This window comes from Terrapene carolina, unplaced genomic scaffold (genome assembly GCF_002925995.2).
Source record: "Terrapene carolina triunguis isolate 2854851 unplaced genomic scaffold, T_m_triunguis-2.0 Scaffold69, whole genome shotgun sequence".
NCBI classification, from domain to species: domain Eukaryota; kingdom Metazoa; phylum Chordata; order Testudines; family Emydidae; genus Terrapene; species Terrapene triunguis.
In genome coordinates this window covers 558,860-577,646 of record NW_020664420.1, presented here as the reverse complement: position 1 = coordinate 577,646, position 18,787 = coordinate 558,860, and the positions used below count along the sequence as shown (strand labels likewise).

The window sequence follows — 18,787 nt, the reverse complement described above, 5'->3', positions numbered from 1 at the left end:
GCCATACTAGCTAAATTAAAGCTAGCACAACTATGCGTACCTGAGCTGCAGTCCCATCGCCAACTGCAGCATAGCCTCTCAGTTTCCCCACTCTACAATTAAAAGTCTGGATAGCAGTTTGAGATGCTCAGGTGGAAGGCAACACAAAAGTGCAAAGTATCATTTTCATGCAAACCAGAGGAAGGTACTGTAGGGATGGGTACACAATAAATAGGATAAATAGAGCACCAGGGCATAGATTGTAAGATGTATGGCACAAGACCTGTATCTTCTGGGTGTTGGCACAACAGTGGAGCCTTGGATTATGGATGATTCCTCCGAGTGCTACAATAGAAAGACACGAATACTTTCTTCTCCTTATGTGGCATCTCCATTCCCGGAGGTTTGCAACTGTACAATCCTCAGCTAACCACTCCTTCTGATACACCCAGGATACCCCGTCATTCATCCAAGATCTTCTTTTTCTGCCCACAACTTTCCCTTCCAGTGTCCGTGAACATGCGTCGCTCACTGAATCTCTTAAAATGTGCCCTGCACATCCAATCTTTCCTTTCATACGATCTCTGACTCTCATTTGCTGAGTTCCAGTCACCTCCAGTACTGCTTTCTTGGTTACATGGTCTATCCGTAGTATTTGCAGAATTCTTCTATACTTTCTTTGAGAGGAATTAGGGGTAAGATACTGGTCTGAGGTCCATTCCCAGCTCTGCCAGATGCTGGGACTGGATGACAGGATGGATCCCTCGATATTTGCCCTGTTCTGTTCATTCCCTCTGAAGCATCTGCCATTGGCCACTGTCAGAAAAACAAGATCCTGGGTTAGATGGACCATTGGTCTGACCCAGTATGGTCGTTCGTATGTTCACTGAGTGACCTTGGGTTGCTTTGGGCCTGGTTTTCAAAAGTGCATTGGGTGCTGAGTTCTTATGAAAATCTGCCCGTGATGGCTGAGGACTTGAAAATCTGGTCCTTGACCTCTTAGTGCCTCAGTTTTTCATCCATATAATGGGAGGATAATATTTCCTTTCCCAGTCTGGTCTATTTACATGAAAAGTTGTTAGTGGGAGGTTTGTCTCTGACTTATGGTTCCGTACTGTGCTTAGCATAATGGGACCCTGATTTTAACTGGTGCTTCTAGCGGCTAATGTAATGCACATAATAATAACAATACACTGTAGTGTATCGGAATAGGGTAGCATCACTTTTAAACAGTTTGTGAACCCTCCAGTAGCGCTCCCTGTGTTCTATGAGTCAGAAGCCAACAGAAACCAGTGAGAGCAGCAATATATATGTAGCTAGGCATGGTGTGATTTTATATATTTAGTAACATGGTTATTTAGGACCCAGCTGTGCTCCTGTCGTTTTTTTCATGTCATTTGGTATGTAAAGAGCAAAAGGCACCACACTAGAGAGAGGGTATTTTTGTTTTCTCTTCCTAAAAGTGAATTTCAGGGCAGGAATTTCACTGGCAGGGAAAAGAAGGGTTAATAGGAAACTTTTCAGTGTGCGAGAGAGCGGAATAAGCTTTCGTTCTCCCTGTTGCGAAGCGGGGGAGAAAAGCTTTCTTTCCCCTCAAATGCAGCCTGGCTCAAAGAAACGGGAAGAATATAGCTATCTTTTTTTTTTTTTTTTCATGTTTTTCCAAATATCACTCCTGCTTGTCACAATATTTATAAAAACCCTCTTGCTATCGCAAGCTGCACAGCCTTTGGCTCGGGCTCCTGCTTATGCAAAACAGGGTCATAAACATGTCACTGTGTATTTGATAAATCCATCTTCCTCTTGTCATTGTCACCGAGAAGCTGAGATGACAGGAGATTACGCCGTCAAATCGCCGTGGAAACGCCTGCAGAGTTTATGAATTTTCATAGGCTATAAGTCCTCTGTAATGGAAAGTGGCGCCCAGAAAAAAAGCTTACTATTTTTAAAGACTCTGTGTGTGTGTGTGTGTGTGTGTGTGTGTGTGTGTGTGTACGTACGCGTGCTACAGGCATACGGTGGCTACGTTGTCTTCAGTGGAATTATACCAATTTACACCAGCTGAGGATCTGGACTTAAATGTGTGTGTGCACATATATACATAGGCCCAATTCTCATTAACACTAAGGTCCCTTTATACCATTCTACCAGTATAAAGGGACCATTGAATGAGTGTAAATGCCTTTTGAGTGTACATTTATTGATCTAACATGCATTTCTTCAGTATTCTCCATATGCGATTTTGAAATGCTTGTAAGTTAGTTAAATCAACCCTCTCCTCTGCTCCTTTGTTTTTGGTTACCAAAGGCACTAGCTAGGCCTCAGTGAGAAATATATCCATGCCAAGTTTCAAAGGGCAGTTGTGTAGTGTTTTGAAGACGTGTTAAAACTGTAGACTGTCCCTTTACATTTTAGGGTGTTTTCCTGGTCCCGCTTGCAGACTAGGGGTCTAGGGGAAATGTGTGATCTGGGCCAAGCAACCATCAGTCAGTAGACAGCCAGCCTATTGTAAGGTGGGGTGAGTTGTGCTTTGCTCTGTCTTAGAGAGCAGCCTGCTTTGTCTCTCACTGTTTTGGGGTTCTTGTGTGTTATCATTCTGAATGCTAAGAAATAAAGTTGTGTTACATTGGAACCTTCTGACAAGAGTATTTATCAAACTTCTTTGTGTGAATGCAGTGAAAATAACAAGTTGTTTTCTCTGTATCCATATCTAAAAATAATGGTTAGCAGTTTTCAAATAACCCATCATTATACTCGAAACAACAATCACCCTTGGAGAGAACCTATGAGCTCAATACTGCAAGATGCTGAACACTGCATGTTCTGTTCATTTAAATTGATGAGAGTCAAAGGTGATCAGCACTGAAGCTGGTCAGGAATTTTTCAATGAAACATTTTTTTCTGGAAAATGCCCATTTGTCCAAACCAAAGCTTTGAGTGGGAAAGTCTCTGTTTCAACAAATTTTCAATGTGGAATCCTCCCCCGCCCCTCCAAAAAAATTGTCAAAATATTTTGTTTCAGCATTTTTTAAATGAAAATTTCTGTTTTTTCCATTTCAAAATGATTTTTTGTTTTGAAACTTAAATTATATTTAAAAAGTAAAATGGTTGAAATCAAAATGAAATGTTTCAACATGTTTGGGAAAAAATGTTTCAATTGATTCAAGCCTCAAAAAAAAAAATCAGATTTTCGGTTCACAAAAATGTTTGTCTCCATTTGAGGCAGGAACATTTTCTGAAATCTCACCCCGCTCTACTCAGTACCGCACTGAAATACTCAGGACTTTTCAGGATCGAGCTCCAAACATGGAAAAAAAATTATGCAAAACATGACTGTTTAGAATGTTTTGTATGTATGAGACCAGGGGGTTAAAATGGAAACTGTTCTAAGTCTTAAAAGAGCTAGTAGGCTACAAATTTACAAGTGCCTATGTGATTTAGGAGTACAACTTTGACTTCCAGTTAGAGTTGTGCTCCTAAGTCACTATGGCTTTGTCTACTCATAAAAGTTGTGTTGCCTTACCTGGCATAGTTAAAGCAGTACAACCCCTAGGGTGGACGTAGTTATACCAGTATAAATGTGCTTAATATGCTATAGCTTATTCCCATGAGGGATGGGAAATAAGTTGTACCAGTATAAAGAACTTTGATACCCATATAACAATATCGGTGCATTATATATAAGGCACCTATATAACTATATTGTTAAAAAAATCACATTCCTAACCAACATAGTTACCCTGGTATAAGAAGAGTGTGCACAGACCATGCTGTAGGCATTTTAAAATATCCTATGTGTGTATACACATACACCTTAAAAAGGGAGCGTAAAGTGAAATTTAGAAGTCAAGGTTGAGTATAGCAGCTAGTACGGTTCTTACACAGTTCTGTGTGTGTGTGTGTGTGTGTGTGTGTGTGTGTGTGTGTGTGTGTGTGTGTGTGTGTGTGTGTGTGTGTGTGTGTGTGTGTGTGTGTGTGTATTTAAGCAACACTGTGTTCAAAGAAACCAGACGTCAATGCAGTGTTTAACCAAGCGATCTCGTGAGGGGGTCAGTTTCAAGCCCCCAGTCAGTTTTTATGGCCCTCTTCTGCTGTCTCCCCTCAAATCACAGCACTGTTTATTATTTCTCTGCTCTCCTTTTGTTCTTTCCCCCACATTTAACTTGAAGCCAGCTCCCTGTTATTGAACTGAAAGTGAAGCTGACTGTAATTATATGAGTCTTCAGCCACCCAGTTACCAAAACTCGCTCTCAGGGTATGTCTACACTGCAATAAAAGCCCCGCGGCACAGCCATGGCTGGTCCGGGGCAGCTGACTTGGGCTCGCGGGTCTCAGGCTGCGGAGCTGAAAAATGCAGTGTGGACAGTCGGGTTCGGGGGTGGAACCCAGGCTCTGAACCCCCTGTGAAGCGGGGGGGGGGGGGGGCTCTCAAAGCCCAGGCTCTAGTCTGAGCCCAAACATCTATGCTGCTATTTTTAGCCCAAGGCCTGCGAAGCTGAGTCAGCTGCCCCAGGCTCTGAGACTCAGTGTCAGGGGTTATTTACTGCAGTGTAGACACCTCCTCAGAGACCCTATCAGGCTGTCACAAACAGGCCGTGAAGGGATGTAAAGCTAGCTGCGTGTGTGTGTGTGTGTGTATACGGAGACTTATCCAGTTAGGACCAGTTTGCCAGCTCCTGAATTCTAGTGACCCAGTTTGCGCATACAGTAGTAGCCAGGGTCAGTGCTAGATGTGCCAGAGATTATACTACCACTAGCTGGGCACCTATGTCTGTAGGACTAAGTTAGTACAAATGTGCCTGGATTCCATAGATCTGTACTCAGGGCAGCTAGCCCGTGCCACCACGCATTGTAGCCCATGCTCCCGCACCTACACTAGTATGTTCAGGGCAGTAGCTCAGTGACAGGTCGTGTGAGTGTGTCTACCCAAGCCGGGAATCACACCCATAGCCTCAGGTGTAACCATTGCTTTTGAGCACAGAAGGAATTTTCTGAGCGTTTACAAGGACATGCGTTAATTAGTTTGAGTTGAAATTAATTTAAAACGGTCTTTTAAGAAATTTAGTGTCTGTGCTCGTCTTTCCTTTGTCCCAAATGATTGTAATAACAAAGTAATACAGACTTCAAACTTTCCATATAGTTAACATTAATTTCATTCCTGTGCACAGGCTACACGTGAAGAAGTTAGGATATAATTAAGCGAACTTATTAACAATTGTTATATCTAATTGCCATGATTACATGAGCTACAAACGGGAGGTCAACAGCTCATTTAACTCTTAAGTAGGGTTGTGGTGACATCGGAGGTAACTCTACAAACCATAACCTTTCCTCTAAAGCTAATTTGCATGCAACAATTCAAATGACTGTAATGCCTTGATAGTATGAGGTAGACTGGACATGTTTCAAGAGTTCCCATTGGTAGATTACCTGATCCAACATCACTGCTCTTTAAACACTGCTGGGCTGCCTGTTAGCTTGGCCATCAGTCCCCATGGTGGTGTTGCCTCAGCTCCACTGTGCATTGAGGTAGCATTACCAGAAAGGCTAAGACAAGAGTGCCTTAAAGCACAGAGACGCTGGGGTTCATGGACTGGACTCTCCCCACCCTTTACATAACACTGGTCTCACTGTCATAGCTTTCCAAATCAATCAATCAACTGCAAACTAAGGACCAGTTTTATTAGGACAGGTCAGCTTCTTTGCACTGCTCCGATCATGAAAAGCAGCTGTAAACCCAGCCTAAAGGGGTGGGGTACTCTAGCTGCTTTGCGGTGATCTGGTGTACTAGCGAATTTGTCCTGAAAAGGTGAAATCATTGGCAAAACTCACCCGGGCTTCAATAGAGCCAGCATTCCACCCTGCATATCTTCAAAACATTAGAAATGGTGTACAGTAGCATTCTCTTTAAGTTTCTTGATAGGTGTTAATGCGCGAACATTTTACTTTAAAAAGCAAACAAACAAGGAAATTCCAAGACAAAACAAATTTGTTAAAGAGGAGAGTCTATATCACTAACTTCATGGTAAAAACATTGCAGGAATGTTGTACGTATTCCAAACCCAAACATTACATATCCAGGACTAGATCACAAGTGATCCCTTCTGATCTTGGAATTTATGAATCTATGAAATTCAAAGTTACGATTACACTTAAAAGAAATCCAAACATGTTAAATCATAGAAATACCGAGTTAAGGTGCCCAAACAACGTTAACACTGCCTTGTAACTCAAACAACCTTAATTTTGCCTCATGGTGTCACAACGAGGGGCAAACAGATGTGGAAAAAGAAAACAAATATGTTTTTAAGAATTAGTTTAATCTAATCTGGGATTACAAACATTCCACATATTGTAATCCTACAGTTATTGTGTGTTGTCATTATAGAAAATTAATATTGTTTGGTGCCTTTAATGTGCATGTCCAATTGAGTTATAACATCCCTGTAATGATTTTAAACTTTGTTCCTGATAGATATTCTCACCGTTAACTCCATTTTAAAGCTCTCCGTGTATGCCATTCTTTGTTGCATGCTGTGAATTGTTAGACAGTTGCTGATATCCACCTGCGAGGTAGCTGCATGTCAGTGGTGAGGCAGTGATGTCATGTATATATAGCATCCAACTCACCCACTTCTGAAATGCAGCTATCTCGGGGGCGAAAAACAGCTTTTTAACACCACGCAGCAAGGAAGAATAGCTTCCCCAAACTGAAACTGAGTCCCAGTTATCTCGGCCCGGGGAAGGGGAAGCAAACACCATGAATTATAGATGGCAACCTGTCTGTGTTTTATCATCACACATACACAGCCAGAGTAGATTCATCCCTATTGTCCCTCCCATTGTGGCATCGGCCTCATTGTACATTCATTTCCATTGTGCCTCTCCCGTCATATATTTTACATGCAGGGCCTGTCTCAATTGTATATTCAGGCTCTGTTTTTAGGAGATCCATCCATGGGCTCAGCTGTTCCACAAACAGATCTAATAGCAGTAGTGTGCTCAGATGTGCATGATGGGTAATAGAGCAGATTGAGCTATATTGTCCCGGGAGTTCATATATTTTTATACACTCATAGGGTACACATCATCCTGCTATGATAATGAGGCTAAGTCAAGCATCTCGGGACTGCAATAAGAGGGATTACAATACTGTTCCTTAACTCATTTTCAGTACACTTTTTTCTTTCTTTTAACCAAGCTAATCAGTGACACAATCTACTTTGCACTAAATTCCCAAACTGTGCCTTCCATTTCCCCCTGCCCCCTCCCTCCGCCCCGCACTGCTCTCCCTCCTTCCCAAGATACACGTTCACAGAGATAAAACTAAGGCGTGTGTTAAGCATCAAGGAAAGTTAAGGACATGCATTTCAGGAGCAATATTCACATTCATAGCAACTGAGGTTTAAAAATGGCAAGGTTAATCATTTTTTCTCCCAAAGCCGTGTCACGTTATCAAGTGAAATAAAACTGACAAAGAATGTCAGATGCGAGCAGAAGGCTTTCTTGTTTGCTGCTTTACTATTAACCTTCTCCTTTCTTTTTTCTCCGGTGCTAGAAAATGAGTGTCAAATTCTGCCCTCAGATGCATCCATGGGGCTGCCAACCATTTCAACAGAAGCTGTGCATGCTCATCTGGAGAGAGAATTTGGGTTTTTATGTTTGTTTCGCACTTTGCACCTGAAAGAAGAAAGATAACACTAGTTTTCTCCCTCCAATCCTCATCCATTTAATGACACTGTGGCAGTATTATATAAGAACATAAGAATGGCCCTATTGGGTCAGACCAAGGGTCCATCTAGCCCAGTGTCCTGTCTTCCAACAGTGGCCAATGCCAGGTGCCCCAGAAGGAATGAACAGAACCGGTAATCATCAAGTGATCCATCCCCTGTCACCCATTCCCAGCTTCTGTGGGAATTCTTCAAGTTTTCAAAAATCAGGAGTCAGGCTGCGTAGGTTCATAAGAGTGGCTTAAAAATCATGAGGTATTTTTAAATAATATGTTTGGGATTCTTTTTTATTTGCCTTCTGTTTTTCTAAACACTCCCTACCACCAGCAGGCTTCACATTTTCAAATTTTCTCTGCAATTGCGAGGGCTAGCAACTTACTTAAAAAAAAGAAAAGAAAAGAAACTGAGATTTTCACATAATCACATGACTCTGGGAGCTGGGGCTGTAAGAAATAACAGCGAATATTAAGAGAGTTGGCCAATGGACAATCGGCAGCATACTTCCTGATGTCTGACTTAATATTATATTTATGTAGCATCTTACACATGGAAGATTCCTATAGTGTATTGGGACTGTATAGAAAAGGATAAGTTTTCCCAACTCTGAAATACAACCACCCTGAGAGAGTAGCCAGCAGCAGTTTTAATGATTCACAACAACACTAGGCAACAGTCTCTAATCAGCTGGTGTAGATCAGTGTAGCTGCATTGAACATACTAGAACAATGTTTCTCAAACTGGGGACACCGCTTGTGTAGGGAAAGCCCCCGGCAGGCCGGGCCGGTTTGTTTACCTGCCCCGTCCGCAGGTCCGGCCGACCACGGCTCCCACTGGCCGCGGTTCACCGCTGCAGGCCAATGGGGGCTGCTGGAAGTGGCGGCCAGTAAGTCCCTCGGCCCGTGTCGCTTCCAGCAGCTCCCATTGGCCTGAAGCGGTGAACCGCGGCCAGTGGGAGCCGCGATCGGCCGGACCTGCGGACGGGGCAGGTAAACAAACCGGCCTGGCCCGCCGGGAGTTTGCCCTACACAAGCAGCAACCCCAGTTTGAGAAACACTGTACTAGAACAATACTGATCTACACCAGCTGAGGATTTAGCCCAGGGACTGGATATCATTACTGTGTCTGGTTGAAACTAAATGCATATGAATTCCTGCTTTGAATTTGAGTCTCTTTAATACTAATATAGATGAAGGACTAGAAAATGTGTCGTAAGGCAAAATCATAATATTGATTGTCTTCACAAGCGTGTTGCGAAGCTTCATGCGGTCATATCTGTAATGCATTGGAAGGCACTTCGTTATTATACAAGTGCAAGGCTGGAAAGAATCCTCAGTTCATACAAAGGGCCAAGAAAACTGTGTCTTGGTCTAGTTTCGACATTGGTTCAGGGTTCAGGATCGAAGCCGAACCTGGATTTAAGGAAAGGGTTTCACGGCAGGGTTTGGCATCACAGAAATCTTAAAGTTGCAGAGATCTCACGAGATCATGGTGGCAACTTCCTGAGATCAGCTCTTCTTATCAGATTTATGCCACCTTGGGGCAAACTGGAACCAGAATATAGGCCTCTTGGTCATTTTTGTTTCTCTGATTCATATATTTTAGGTCCCATCTTAGGCTCTGAGTGCTTTGCTCTACCGTTGACCCAAACCATAAGGGTGAGTATGGCTCAGGGTATGTGAATGCAAATTCCCTTCCACCCCACTCACCGCAAAATGAAGTAGTTTGTTTCACTAGCAATAAGTGAAGGGGCAGGCCAGCCAGAGTTGTAGGAAAGAGATCTTTATTAAGAATGGCGAGAGGCCAATGTTACATGCTAAATCTCTACGTGGAATAAGACAGAACCCTGGCTTGCGTACCTGAACCCCTGGCACTACACAAAACTAACCCCCTCCTTAAACCTGACCCTCTTTCCCCAGTTCCACTCATCAAGCTGCACGATTCAGATTTGCAGTTCCAGATTGGCACCTGATTTGGCTCTCTGTAGTCAGGGTGAGTCTGTCTCACCCACCTCTAGGTATTTAGACTTCTTGTCTCTGCTGGCTGTGGATTTCCATTTGGTCTGATGCGGCAAAGATTGATGTGCATTCTGTACAGCTTCAGTACTTTCCCCTGACTGCTAATGCCTCAGCTACAGCACGGCGGCATGGGGATGAATTAAAGCACCCGTTACGCTAACTTGTTTTTCTTTTTGTAAGATCATCCGACTTCATTTACTAAATCAGAAGTGACAGGCAGGGATTGCATCATGGTTTTATTCAATCACTCCCTTCCTTTCGGAATGTTTGGTTGTGCTGAACGGAGACCACATTGACTAGATCCCCTTCCCCTATGATCCCAAAGCCTCCCAGCAAATAAGTGGGCCCTTTTCAAACACACCGTGGAAATGCCAGGGTTGAAAAGAGAAATGCTGTATTATAGCTACAGAACCTGTTGACTGGATTTGAGATGGGAGAAGGGGGGTGGAGGGAATGAGGTGTGAGACTGCAGGATATTTGCAATGTTACTGAAGAGGCCATTAGCAGGATAATCATGTGGGGCAGATATATCCCTTCTCCACCCCTGAAGTGCTAGTGGCTGTATACCCTCTGGGTACAGTAATTGACACACAATGGACTCTGACCCCCAAAGACACACTCGGGATTTTGTTGATCATTACGCCCTCTAAAATGCCCCTAGGGCCAATGTCACATGATGGGAAAGCAATGAAAACCCTCATCTGGTTACACCCTCACCACTCCAGAAGTTATGGCATGACGTTGTGATGATGGGAAATGATTTGAGTTATACAGTGGGTGGGGGGAGCTGAATATTAAGACCAGAGCTGGTCCCCACTATCCAAATCCAGATACAGATTTTGAAACCCAGCAGCTGCACGGAAGCTGGGTTTCAGTTCAGACTTTGGTAGAGGGAGGAGCTGACCCTGGACTGGGGTCTGTGTTTCAAATGTAGGCTCATCTCTAACCAAGCCCACCGAGTGTGAACAGCATCTGAATCTGAATATCAGGCTGTTTCTCAGGCCCTGGTGAAAGGATGTTATAAAGAGAGCAATGAATTGGTCATTGGTCTTAGAACAGGTAGTGATGGGCAGGGATACATGTAAATTCAGAATCAGAGAAAACGTTGTCACCATAAAAGCAATCCAAGCAATGGAATAAAATGCCCAGGGAAGTGGTAGAATCACAGTCAGTGGAGGTGTTCAAGGCTGGCCAAGGCACCAATTTATCAGAAGAGGTTTGAGGATAATGACATAAATTATGCCACTGCATAGAGGAAGGGCTATAGGCTAGATGCTCTACTGGCAGATCCATCTTACTTGATAAGCCTTTAACTTTGCCTAATCCCCTCCCAGACACAGGTCTCCCTGCCTCCGTGTGCATCTGTTCATATCCAAAAAACTCTGAATTTACTACAAGGGGAAAAAAATGGAACCCAAGTGCCATTAATAGGATCTATGGCAGCGTTCTGTAATACATCAGTCCTACTTATAACATAATAGCCATATAACTCATACAAGACTCCGGCTCATGTGAAGCATGGAGGTCTACATTACGCAGGGGAGGAATAAGCAACACAGTCACATATCCTGTAGCTGGATAAGATTACAACACAAGCAGCAAGCTTGTCATGCCTTAACTTCTAAAGGGAAGTGCAGGGTGGTGAGGTAATATCTTTTATTGGACCAACTTCTGATGGTGAAAGAGAAGCTTTCGAGCTACACAGAGCTCTTCTTCAGGGAAGTACAAGGCACAGAAAGAGTTCAATATGTGTGTTATATGAAAGATGGGCCATATTCTTCATAAGAGAGCTTCAGAGATTCTGTAAGTGTGTGTGTGTGTAATTGGCAATCATTGTTGCCCCTGAATATGGTCCCATCAAGTGAAGGGAGAGGTGAATGGAGCCAGATCCTCAACTGGTGTAAATTGGCATAGTTTTACTGAACTCAGTGGAGCTCTGCTATGAAGTTGAAAACCACATTCTATAAAAACCGCTAAGTATAATTAACAGTTACCGGTCTACACCATGCTATTCAAATCTGGATCAATGGTTGGACTTCCCCAGGGCTCGGAAGGCTTTCAGATTAGGGATTCTGCTTCCCAGCAGTATAGAGATCGGTATAAACCTTGGAGTTTTGATTAATATCCAAGTTCTTGTCCAGCTTGATGAGTTTGGATTCCGGGTTCCATTTCATGTCACTTATAGAGCTGGGACCAAGTTGTAAAGTTTGGGTCAGGATCTGGAAACAAATTTAATGCCCTCAATGGTTGGATCCAGCATTCAAGTTTGGGTCTGATTATCATTGTTGCTGTTGTTCTTATTATTGTTATATTTGAGTAATTACTTTGGGCAAGGCTGCCCCTTCCAACTTAGTCACACTCCTGTGGAGTTACTCATTCAGTTAGTTCCAGGAAAGTCAATGGAACCAGCTACTTAGTTAAGTACTCACCAATGTGAGTGAGGGGTTCACAGGCTGGCCCTTTATTTTTAAGAGTTGAATTCAGAGTCTTTTGTTTCTTCTGTCAAAGGTGATCGACCCTGCAAGTAATTGTGAACCTTCTAAAACTTGGCCCTCAGTTCAGACATGCTGCAAGAGTCATGGAGGTTTAGTGTCTGGACTCTTAGATTCACAGATTCTAAGGCCAGAAGGAACCACCATAGTCACCTTGCCTGGCCTCCTGTGTAACTCTAGAATAATAGAATTCCCTGAATTAATTCCTTATTCAAATCCAATAGCTGGAGTTGAAATGGAGCAGATCTGTTAAAACAACATTTATTCTTGATTTTAAAATTTCCAGTGATGGAAAACCCACCACAGCTCTTGGTAAGTTGTTTCAGTGGTTAATGATCCTCTCTGTTAAACAATGGGTTCCTTATTTCTAGCCTGAATTTGTCTAGCTTCAACTTTCAGCCATTGGAATCCTGTTATATAGCTTTGTATGCTAGATTGAAGAGCCCGCTATCAAATATTACTTCCCCCTGTAGGTACTTATAGACTACCACTAAACCATCCCTTAACTTTCTCTTTGATAAACGAAATACATTGAGCTCCATGAGTCTCTCGCTATAAGGCAGGTTTTCCAATCTTTTAATCATTCTCATGGCTCTTCTCTGACCCATTTCCAATTTTTCAACATCTTTCTTGAAGTGTGAACACCAGAACTTGACACAGGATTCCAGCAGCAGTTGCACCATTGCCAGATACAAATGTAATATAACTTCCCTAATCCTGCTCACCTAAACTCTGGAGGCTGGAGATCTCATGAGCCGGTTGCCTCTTGAGTTTTCCGGTAATCCAGGTTCAATAGAGGTAACTGGGTTAAATTCTCTGGTGTAGCTATACAGGAGGTCAGACCAGATGATCGAATGGCCCCTTCTCACCTTGGAATCTATGAAATGCCCTGAGCCATTTCCCCCCAGGTTTAGGCATCTTTCACGCTGGTCCAAGGCTGGATCCAAGAAGCACAGAAGTGCGCAAAACCAATAACAAACAAAGGATCGGAACATTTGGAAAGGTTTGTTTCTAGCTTTCACTGAATACTCAAAGGTGTACCAGGAGCATGGCATGGATTCTAGTCTATAACCATGTTGGGTACCACTGGATATTCAGAGCGCGCTCAGATGATGTGCAGAGTGGTAGTTGCCATGGGTACTCTTGATTCTATTCAATATCTTCATGAACAATTGGGATAATGGCATAGCCATAGTGAGTACACTTATAAAGTTTGCAGATATAAAGGCAGAGAGGGGTTGCACGCGCTTTGGAGGACAGGATTAGAATTCAAAATGATCTTGACAAAGTGGAGAAATGGTCTGAAATAAATAGGATGAAATTCAATAAGGACAAATGCAAAGTACTACACTTAGGAAGGAACAATCAATTACACATTGCACATATACAAAATGGGAAATGACTGCCTAGGAAGGAGTATTCCAGAAAAGGATCTGGGGGTGATGGTGGATCACAAACTAAATATGAGTCAACAGTGTAATACTGTTGCAAAAAAAGTGATCATTCTGGGATGTATTAGTAGGAGTGTTGTAAGCAAGGGCTTGTCTTCACTACCAGGGTAAATCGACCTATGTTACTCTACTCCAGGTATATGAATAATGTAGCTGGAGCCAACATAGCTTAGGTCGACTTACCCTGGTGTCTTCACTGCGCTACGTCGACGGGAGATGCTCTCTGGTCGACTTACCTTACTCTTCTCTGGGAGCTGGAGTACCAGAGTCGACTGGAGAGCGCTGTGCTGTCGATTTAGCAGCTCTTCACTAGATCTCCTGGTACTGAAGACAAGCCCTAAGACACGAGAAGTAATTCTTCCACTCTAATTAGCACTGATAAGGCCTCAACTGGAGTGCTGTGTCCAGTTCTGGGGCCTACACTTCAGGAAAGATGTGGACAAATTGGAGAAAGTCCAGAGAAGAGCAACAAAAATTATTAAAGTTCTAAAAACATGGAAAGACTGAAAAAATTGGGTTTGCTTAATCTGAAGAAGAGAAGACCGAGGCGGGACATGATAACAGTCTTCAAGTACATAAAAGGTTGCTGTAAAGAGGGTGATAAATTGTTCTCCTTATCCACTGAGGGCGGGATAGGAAAAAATGAGCTTAACTTGCAGCAAGGGAGATTTAGTTCAGACATTAGGAAAAGCTTCCTAACTGTACAGGTAATTAACAAATTATCTGGGGAGGTTGTGGAATCTCCATCATTGGAAGTTTTTAAGAACAGGTGTGACAAACACCCATCAAGGATGGTCTAGATAATACTTAGTCCTACCTCTGTGTAGGGGACTGAATTAGATAACTTATCAAGGTCCCTTCCGGTTCTACATTTCTAAGATTTCTATGACCCTTGTGTGTGTACAGTGTGTGCATTCATGTGCAGAGGAGTTGAAGAGTCCACTGCAGAATCACCCTCTGCAGCCAGTCCATATGAATGAATACATAGGAAAAAATGATCAGTCGCTCTTATCGTTGTATACGCCCAACCTGAAATGTGGAGGGGAAAAATTTCCTTAGGGATTGCGGAGAGAAATGAAGGAGAAAAAAGTCCAGGAAGTATAGTGTTCAATTACACTGTAAGGGACGGGTGGATGGGAGGGGGAGAAAGAAGGGGCCATGGTTATCAGGGGATAATTGCACCCATAGGGAAATTAGGAGGTACAAGGAGCCGTGGATCTCCTCCACTCTCCCAGGAGAGTGATTAATTGGTGATAACTACACCCCTGGAGTTGCCTTATTGCCATTATGAAGTCCTTAGTTTTTTTTATTTATAAATGAAATATTTAAGTGCCTGACTTTGATCGCCAGGATCTGCTAGTTAGTGCCGGCTTCAACCATGAGGTGCTGAGATTAAAGATTAATCAAAGGCAGAGGATTAGCCCGCCCCTTTGGAATGCGGAGTGGCCAATCATGGAGCTGCTCATGAGACCCAGGTGTGTCGCTCTTTGCTTAGCTTGCATGGGTTGTCTTGTGGATTTAGTCTCTCTCTGTTGCCCTACAGCTTGCCTACACACCTGCATGGGTGACCTGCACAGGCATAAGAGCATGATTCTGGTACGAAACAAACTGCTGGAGTGGAGGGAAACTGTGCACTGCCTTTAACTGAAGTTAGCATACAGGTGCTGGTGCAGTGTTACCCAGTGGTTGGATGTATAGACCGTACTTAATATTTGTATATTTAGAACCCAGCACAAGCTCTTATAAATGCAGAGAAAGATTATCTATGTAAAAACAGGCACGGGATTATTTTAGGGCCTGATCCAGTCCCCCCTGAGGTGAGTGGAAAGATTCCTGTTTTCTTCAAAGTGTAAACAACCTCTTGATGCCTTGCAGCTGCAGTACTATTCCGCACGCAATACCAGACTGGTCCTCGATGAGATGCTCATTTTCTTTCTCTTATTAAAGAGGACTGGTTCAAAAGACTACAGCTTGCAATAGCTGAGGGTAGGTTGAGAGCCGTTGATTAGTGCCATGATTTTTAGTCAGGACTCCTATTCCCCATTCAGATGCCGACTTGATGGGCCACCTCATGCAAATCCCTTGAGACCAGTTTTTCAAAGGTAGCTAGGCATGTAAAGATGGAGATAGGTGCCTTGTGAGATTTTCAGATCTGCACCTGTAGGCACCTAAATACCTTTGAAAATCCGTCTCTTAGCCTCTGTTTCCCCATCTCTAAAATGGGAATGATAACAATCCCCAAGAGCACAGGGTGGGAGTTTGAGGCTTAGGCCAATTTTTCCAAAAGTGACGAGTGATTTGGGGTGTCAAGTTTGAGATGCTGTAAAGGGGCCTGCTTCTCTGAAGGAGAGATCTCGTCACTTCAAGAGAACTGAGCCCCTTCATGGCATCTCAAGTGGGGCGTATGAAATCACTTGCCACTTTTGAGCATCTCGGCCTGTCATTTCCTTGCTGATTGCAAAAGTATTCTGAGATGCCCAGAAAGAAGGTCCTATAAGAAAGCAAATGATCATTATCATTATCTTGACAAAGCCCTGGCTGGGATGATTTAGTTGGGAATTGGTCCTGCTTTGAGCAGGGGGTGGGACTAGATGACCTCTTGAGGTCCCTTCCAACCCTGATATTCTATGATTCTATGATTCTATGATTATTGGCCGCTCCCCTGCAGCAACCCACAGCCCTCTGCAAACCAGTTAGCTCACCGTTCGGCTTAAAGGGAACTGTCAAGAGACGCAACAAACAAGGTAGGGAAAGGAGCTGCTTTGGGAACATACAAGTTCATTCCAATAAGCTGTCTATCTCTCTCCTGCCTGGATTTCCCTCCCTGCACCTCTGGTGCTCACTTTGGAAGGTAGGTAAATGCATTCGCTCCTTGCCCTGCTACACGTGCGTTGGGAGCTTTGTTTGGGTTCTGTTTAATCACAAGTATATTTTCTCTCTTTCCCGATGCCAAAAGAAAATAATCAACAGGGGCTAGGAAAGACTTGAAATCTGGTGGTGTCTGGGTAGATAAGGTTTCCTTCTCTCTTGCTCTTTCTCCCTTACTCTCTTTCTCCTATGATACAGTTAAGAAGCCTAATAACCTCTTTTCCCTGCCAGATACCATCATGCAATTGGAAATACTATTGTTTTCTTTAGGCAGATGGTGATTCTGGTCCTTTAATCCTCTCTCTAAACTCATTAGAAAACTTGGCCTCAGATCAAGCCTTAAAAAGAAAAAAAGCACACAGATAGAGAGAGAGAGAGAGAGAGAGAGAGATGGATACCAAGGTGATGAGGCTGATATAAGATCCTGAATAGGAACTCTATTATTCTCTATTTGTTTTTGTAACTGGCATTTTTCACTCTGAGGTCTGCATCTTTTCCCACTGCTAGTCAGCTCTCACCGGCCTTTGTTTAAATATATATGTGTGGGTGGGTGCATGTAATCAAAGGCATCTCTGCTTGTTTCACACTCTGCCTGGCATGTCGTAACAGCCCAGTACGGGACTGGCTGGAGTCAAAGCACGTGCTCCTAGGATCTGGCTTTGCTGTACGTCGATAAGGGCTGCACTGCGTATCTCTCTCTGAAAGGCTCTGCGGGGTGGTTCCAAGTAGGATGAATTGCAGGAGGGTGATGGGAGGCACTTGCTCAGCGTTTATCATCCTGGGTCCAAGCCACCCACACTTGGCAGCACAGCAAAAAGTGGCCATAGAGCCACGGGCCAGTACAGGGACAGTCCCAGTATGTCTCAGAGCTGTCGTCATGGCCCTATGCCACCTCCTGATGTAGGGGGCATGTATGGGGCATGTCCAGGTGTGATTGGTCTGGCGCTGTGCTCTGGCTTTTCTTGACTGCTGGAGCAGGCCTTCATGGCCATAGGCAGCCAGACACAAGTTCTTGTGGTCCTGAGGGTACTGCAATCTGTGTCAGGGTCAAATCAGTCCCCAGCTAGCCCCAGAATAGGAGAGAGACAAAGATGCTTGGATGTGCCCAAGAGGCAGGTACTGTAACATCAGAGCACTCCCAACCCTGGATATAGTCACGGCCGGCAATTTCATTCCAATTCTCAGACAGGGCATCATTTGCTCTGGAACAAAGGGGGGCAGTTGCATCCCCACCGAAGATCTTGGTTTGCCCGCCCTGCAAATTTTTCATAGGTCTAATTTCCCTACTTCCCACCCCCACCCCACCCTGACTTCTCAGGATATGATATAATCACATACAATATTCTATATGCTGACACAACTTTGCCCCCCAGTCCTCAGATTTAACACCTTGTGTGACTTCAGTATGTCAAGAGTTTAGGGGCTTTGAGTCTCCCAAGCCCTCTTGTTAGGGAAGGGGTGTCTCTCCTTTGTAGGCAGTACTTATCCAGCTCCACAGTACCCCTCGTTCACAGCCTGATGCAGTAAGGCACTGAGCACCCTCACTTCCCATCAGTACCAGAGGGAGTTGAGGGTTTGTCACTTCCTGTAGGAGCTGACCCATTGGGAGTCTTGCCTGAGCAAGGACTATAGCATTGGGTTGGTAGTGGACCGTCATCTTGTGCAATTGAGTCGAATACTGTGACTGGACTTTTTAAATGGACTGTATAATTTTATGACTGTGGCAAATAATTGGGAATGAATAATTCATCCGACAGGTTTTGATTCTTTTCATGCTTGCTGAATATCCATGAGCAAATCCTGATTTCCTCTGGTTTATTTATTATTTGAATTTATTTGATACATTTCCCCCTCATTCCCTCATATTTTTTTCACTCCATTGATTGATCAGAGACAGTTCTGCGAGAGAGTTCAATAGCCAGCATTCAAAATCACTAGTAGTAGCAGTATATCAGAGATGGATGGGCCAGTATTTAGGACTAGGCCTTGGAAGACCTGGGTTCGAGTCCCTGCCCTGCCACAGACTTCCTGTGCCATCTTGGGCAAGTCACTTAGCTGCTCTGTGCCTCAGTTCCCCTTCTATAAAATGGGGCTAACTGCCCTGCCTCCCGGGGTGTTGTGAGGATTAATGCATTAAAGATTATGAGATGCTCCAATGCTGTGGTAATGGGTGGGATCATATAAGTTCCTTAGGTTATTATAGTAGTGTGGAGGAGCACCATTCAGGACCCCATTGTGCTGGTAGCTGTCCA

The 18,787-nt window shown here is 43.7% G+C and overlaps 1 protein-coding gene across 50 annotated transcripts in view; it reads left to right on the top strand.

Moving 5' to 3' along the window:
* CELF4 (CUGBP Elav-like family member 4) overlaps nucleotides 1-18,787 on the top strand; it is an 833,225-nt gene that overhangs the window by 570,009 nt on the left and 244,429 nt on the right. For 12 of the 50 annotated variants that reach the window (XM_026649279.1, XM_026649289.1, XM_026649278.1 and 9 more), the window contains exon 4: nucleotides 6,553-6,569. The exons of 28 other annotated variants lie outside the window; for them this stretch is intronic. In XM_026649279.1, the coding sequence (XP_026505064.1) occupies nucleotides 6,553-6,569 (17 nt within the window). The remainder of the gene's footprint in view (nucleotides 1-6,552; nucleotides 6,570-18,787) is intronic. 10 more of the 50 variants (XM_026649294.1, XM_026649286.1, XM_026649276.1 and 7 more) reach the window with 1 other exon arrangement.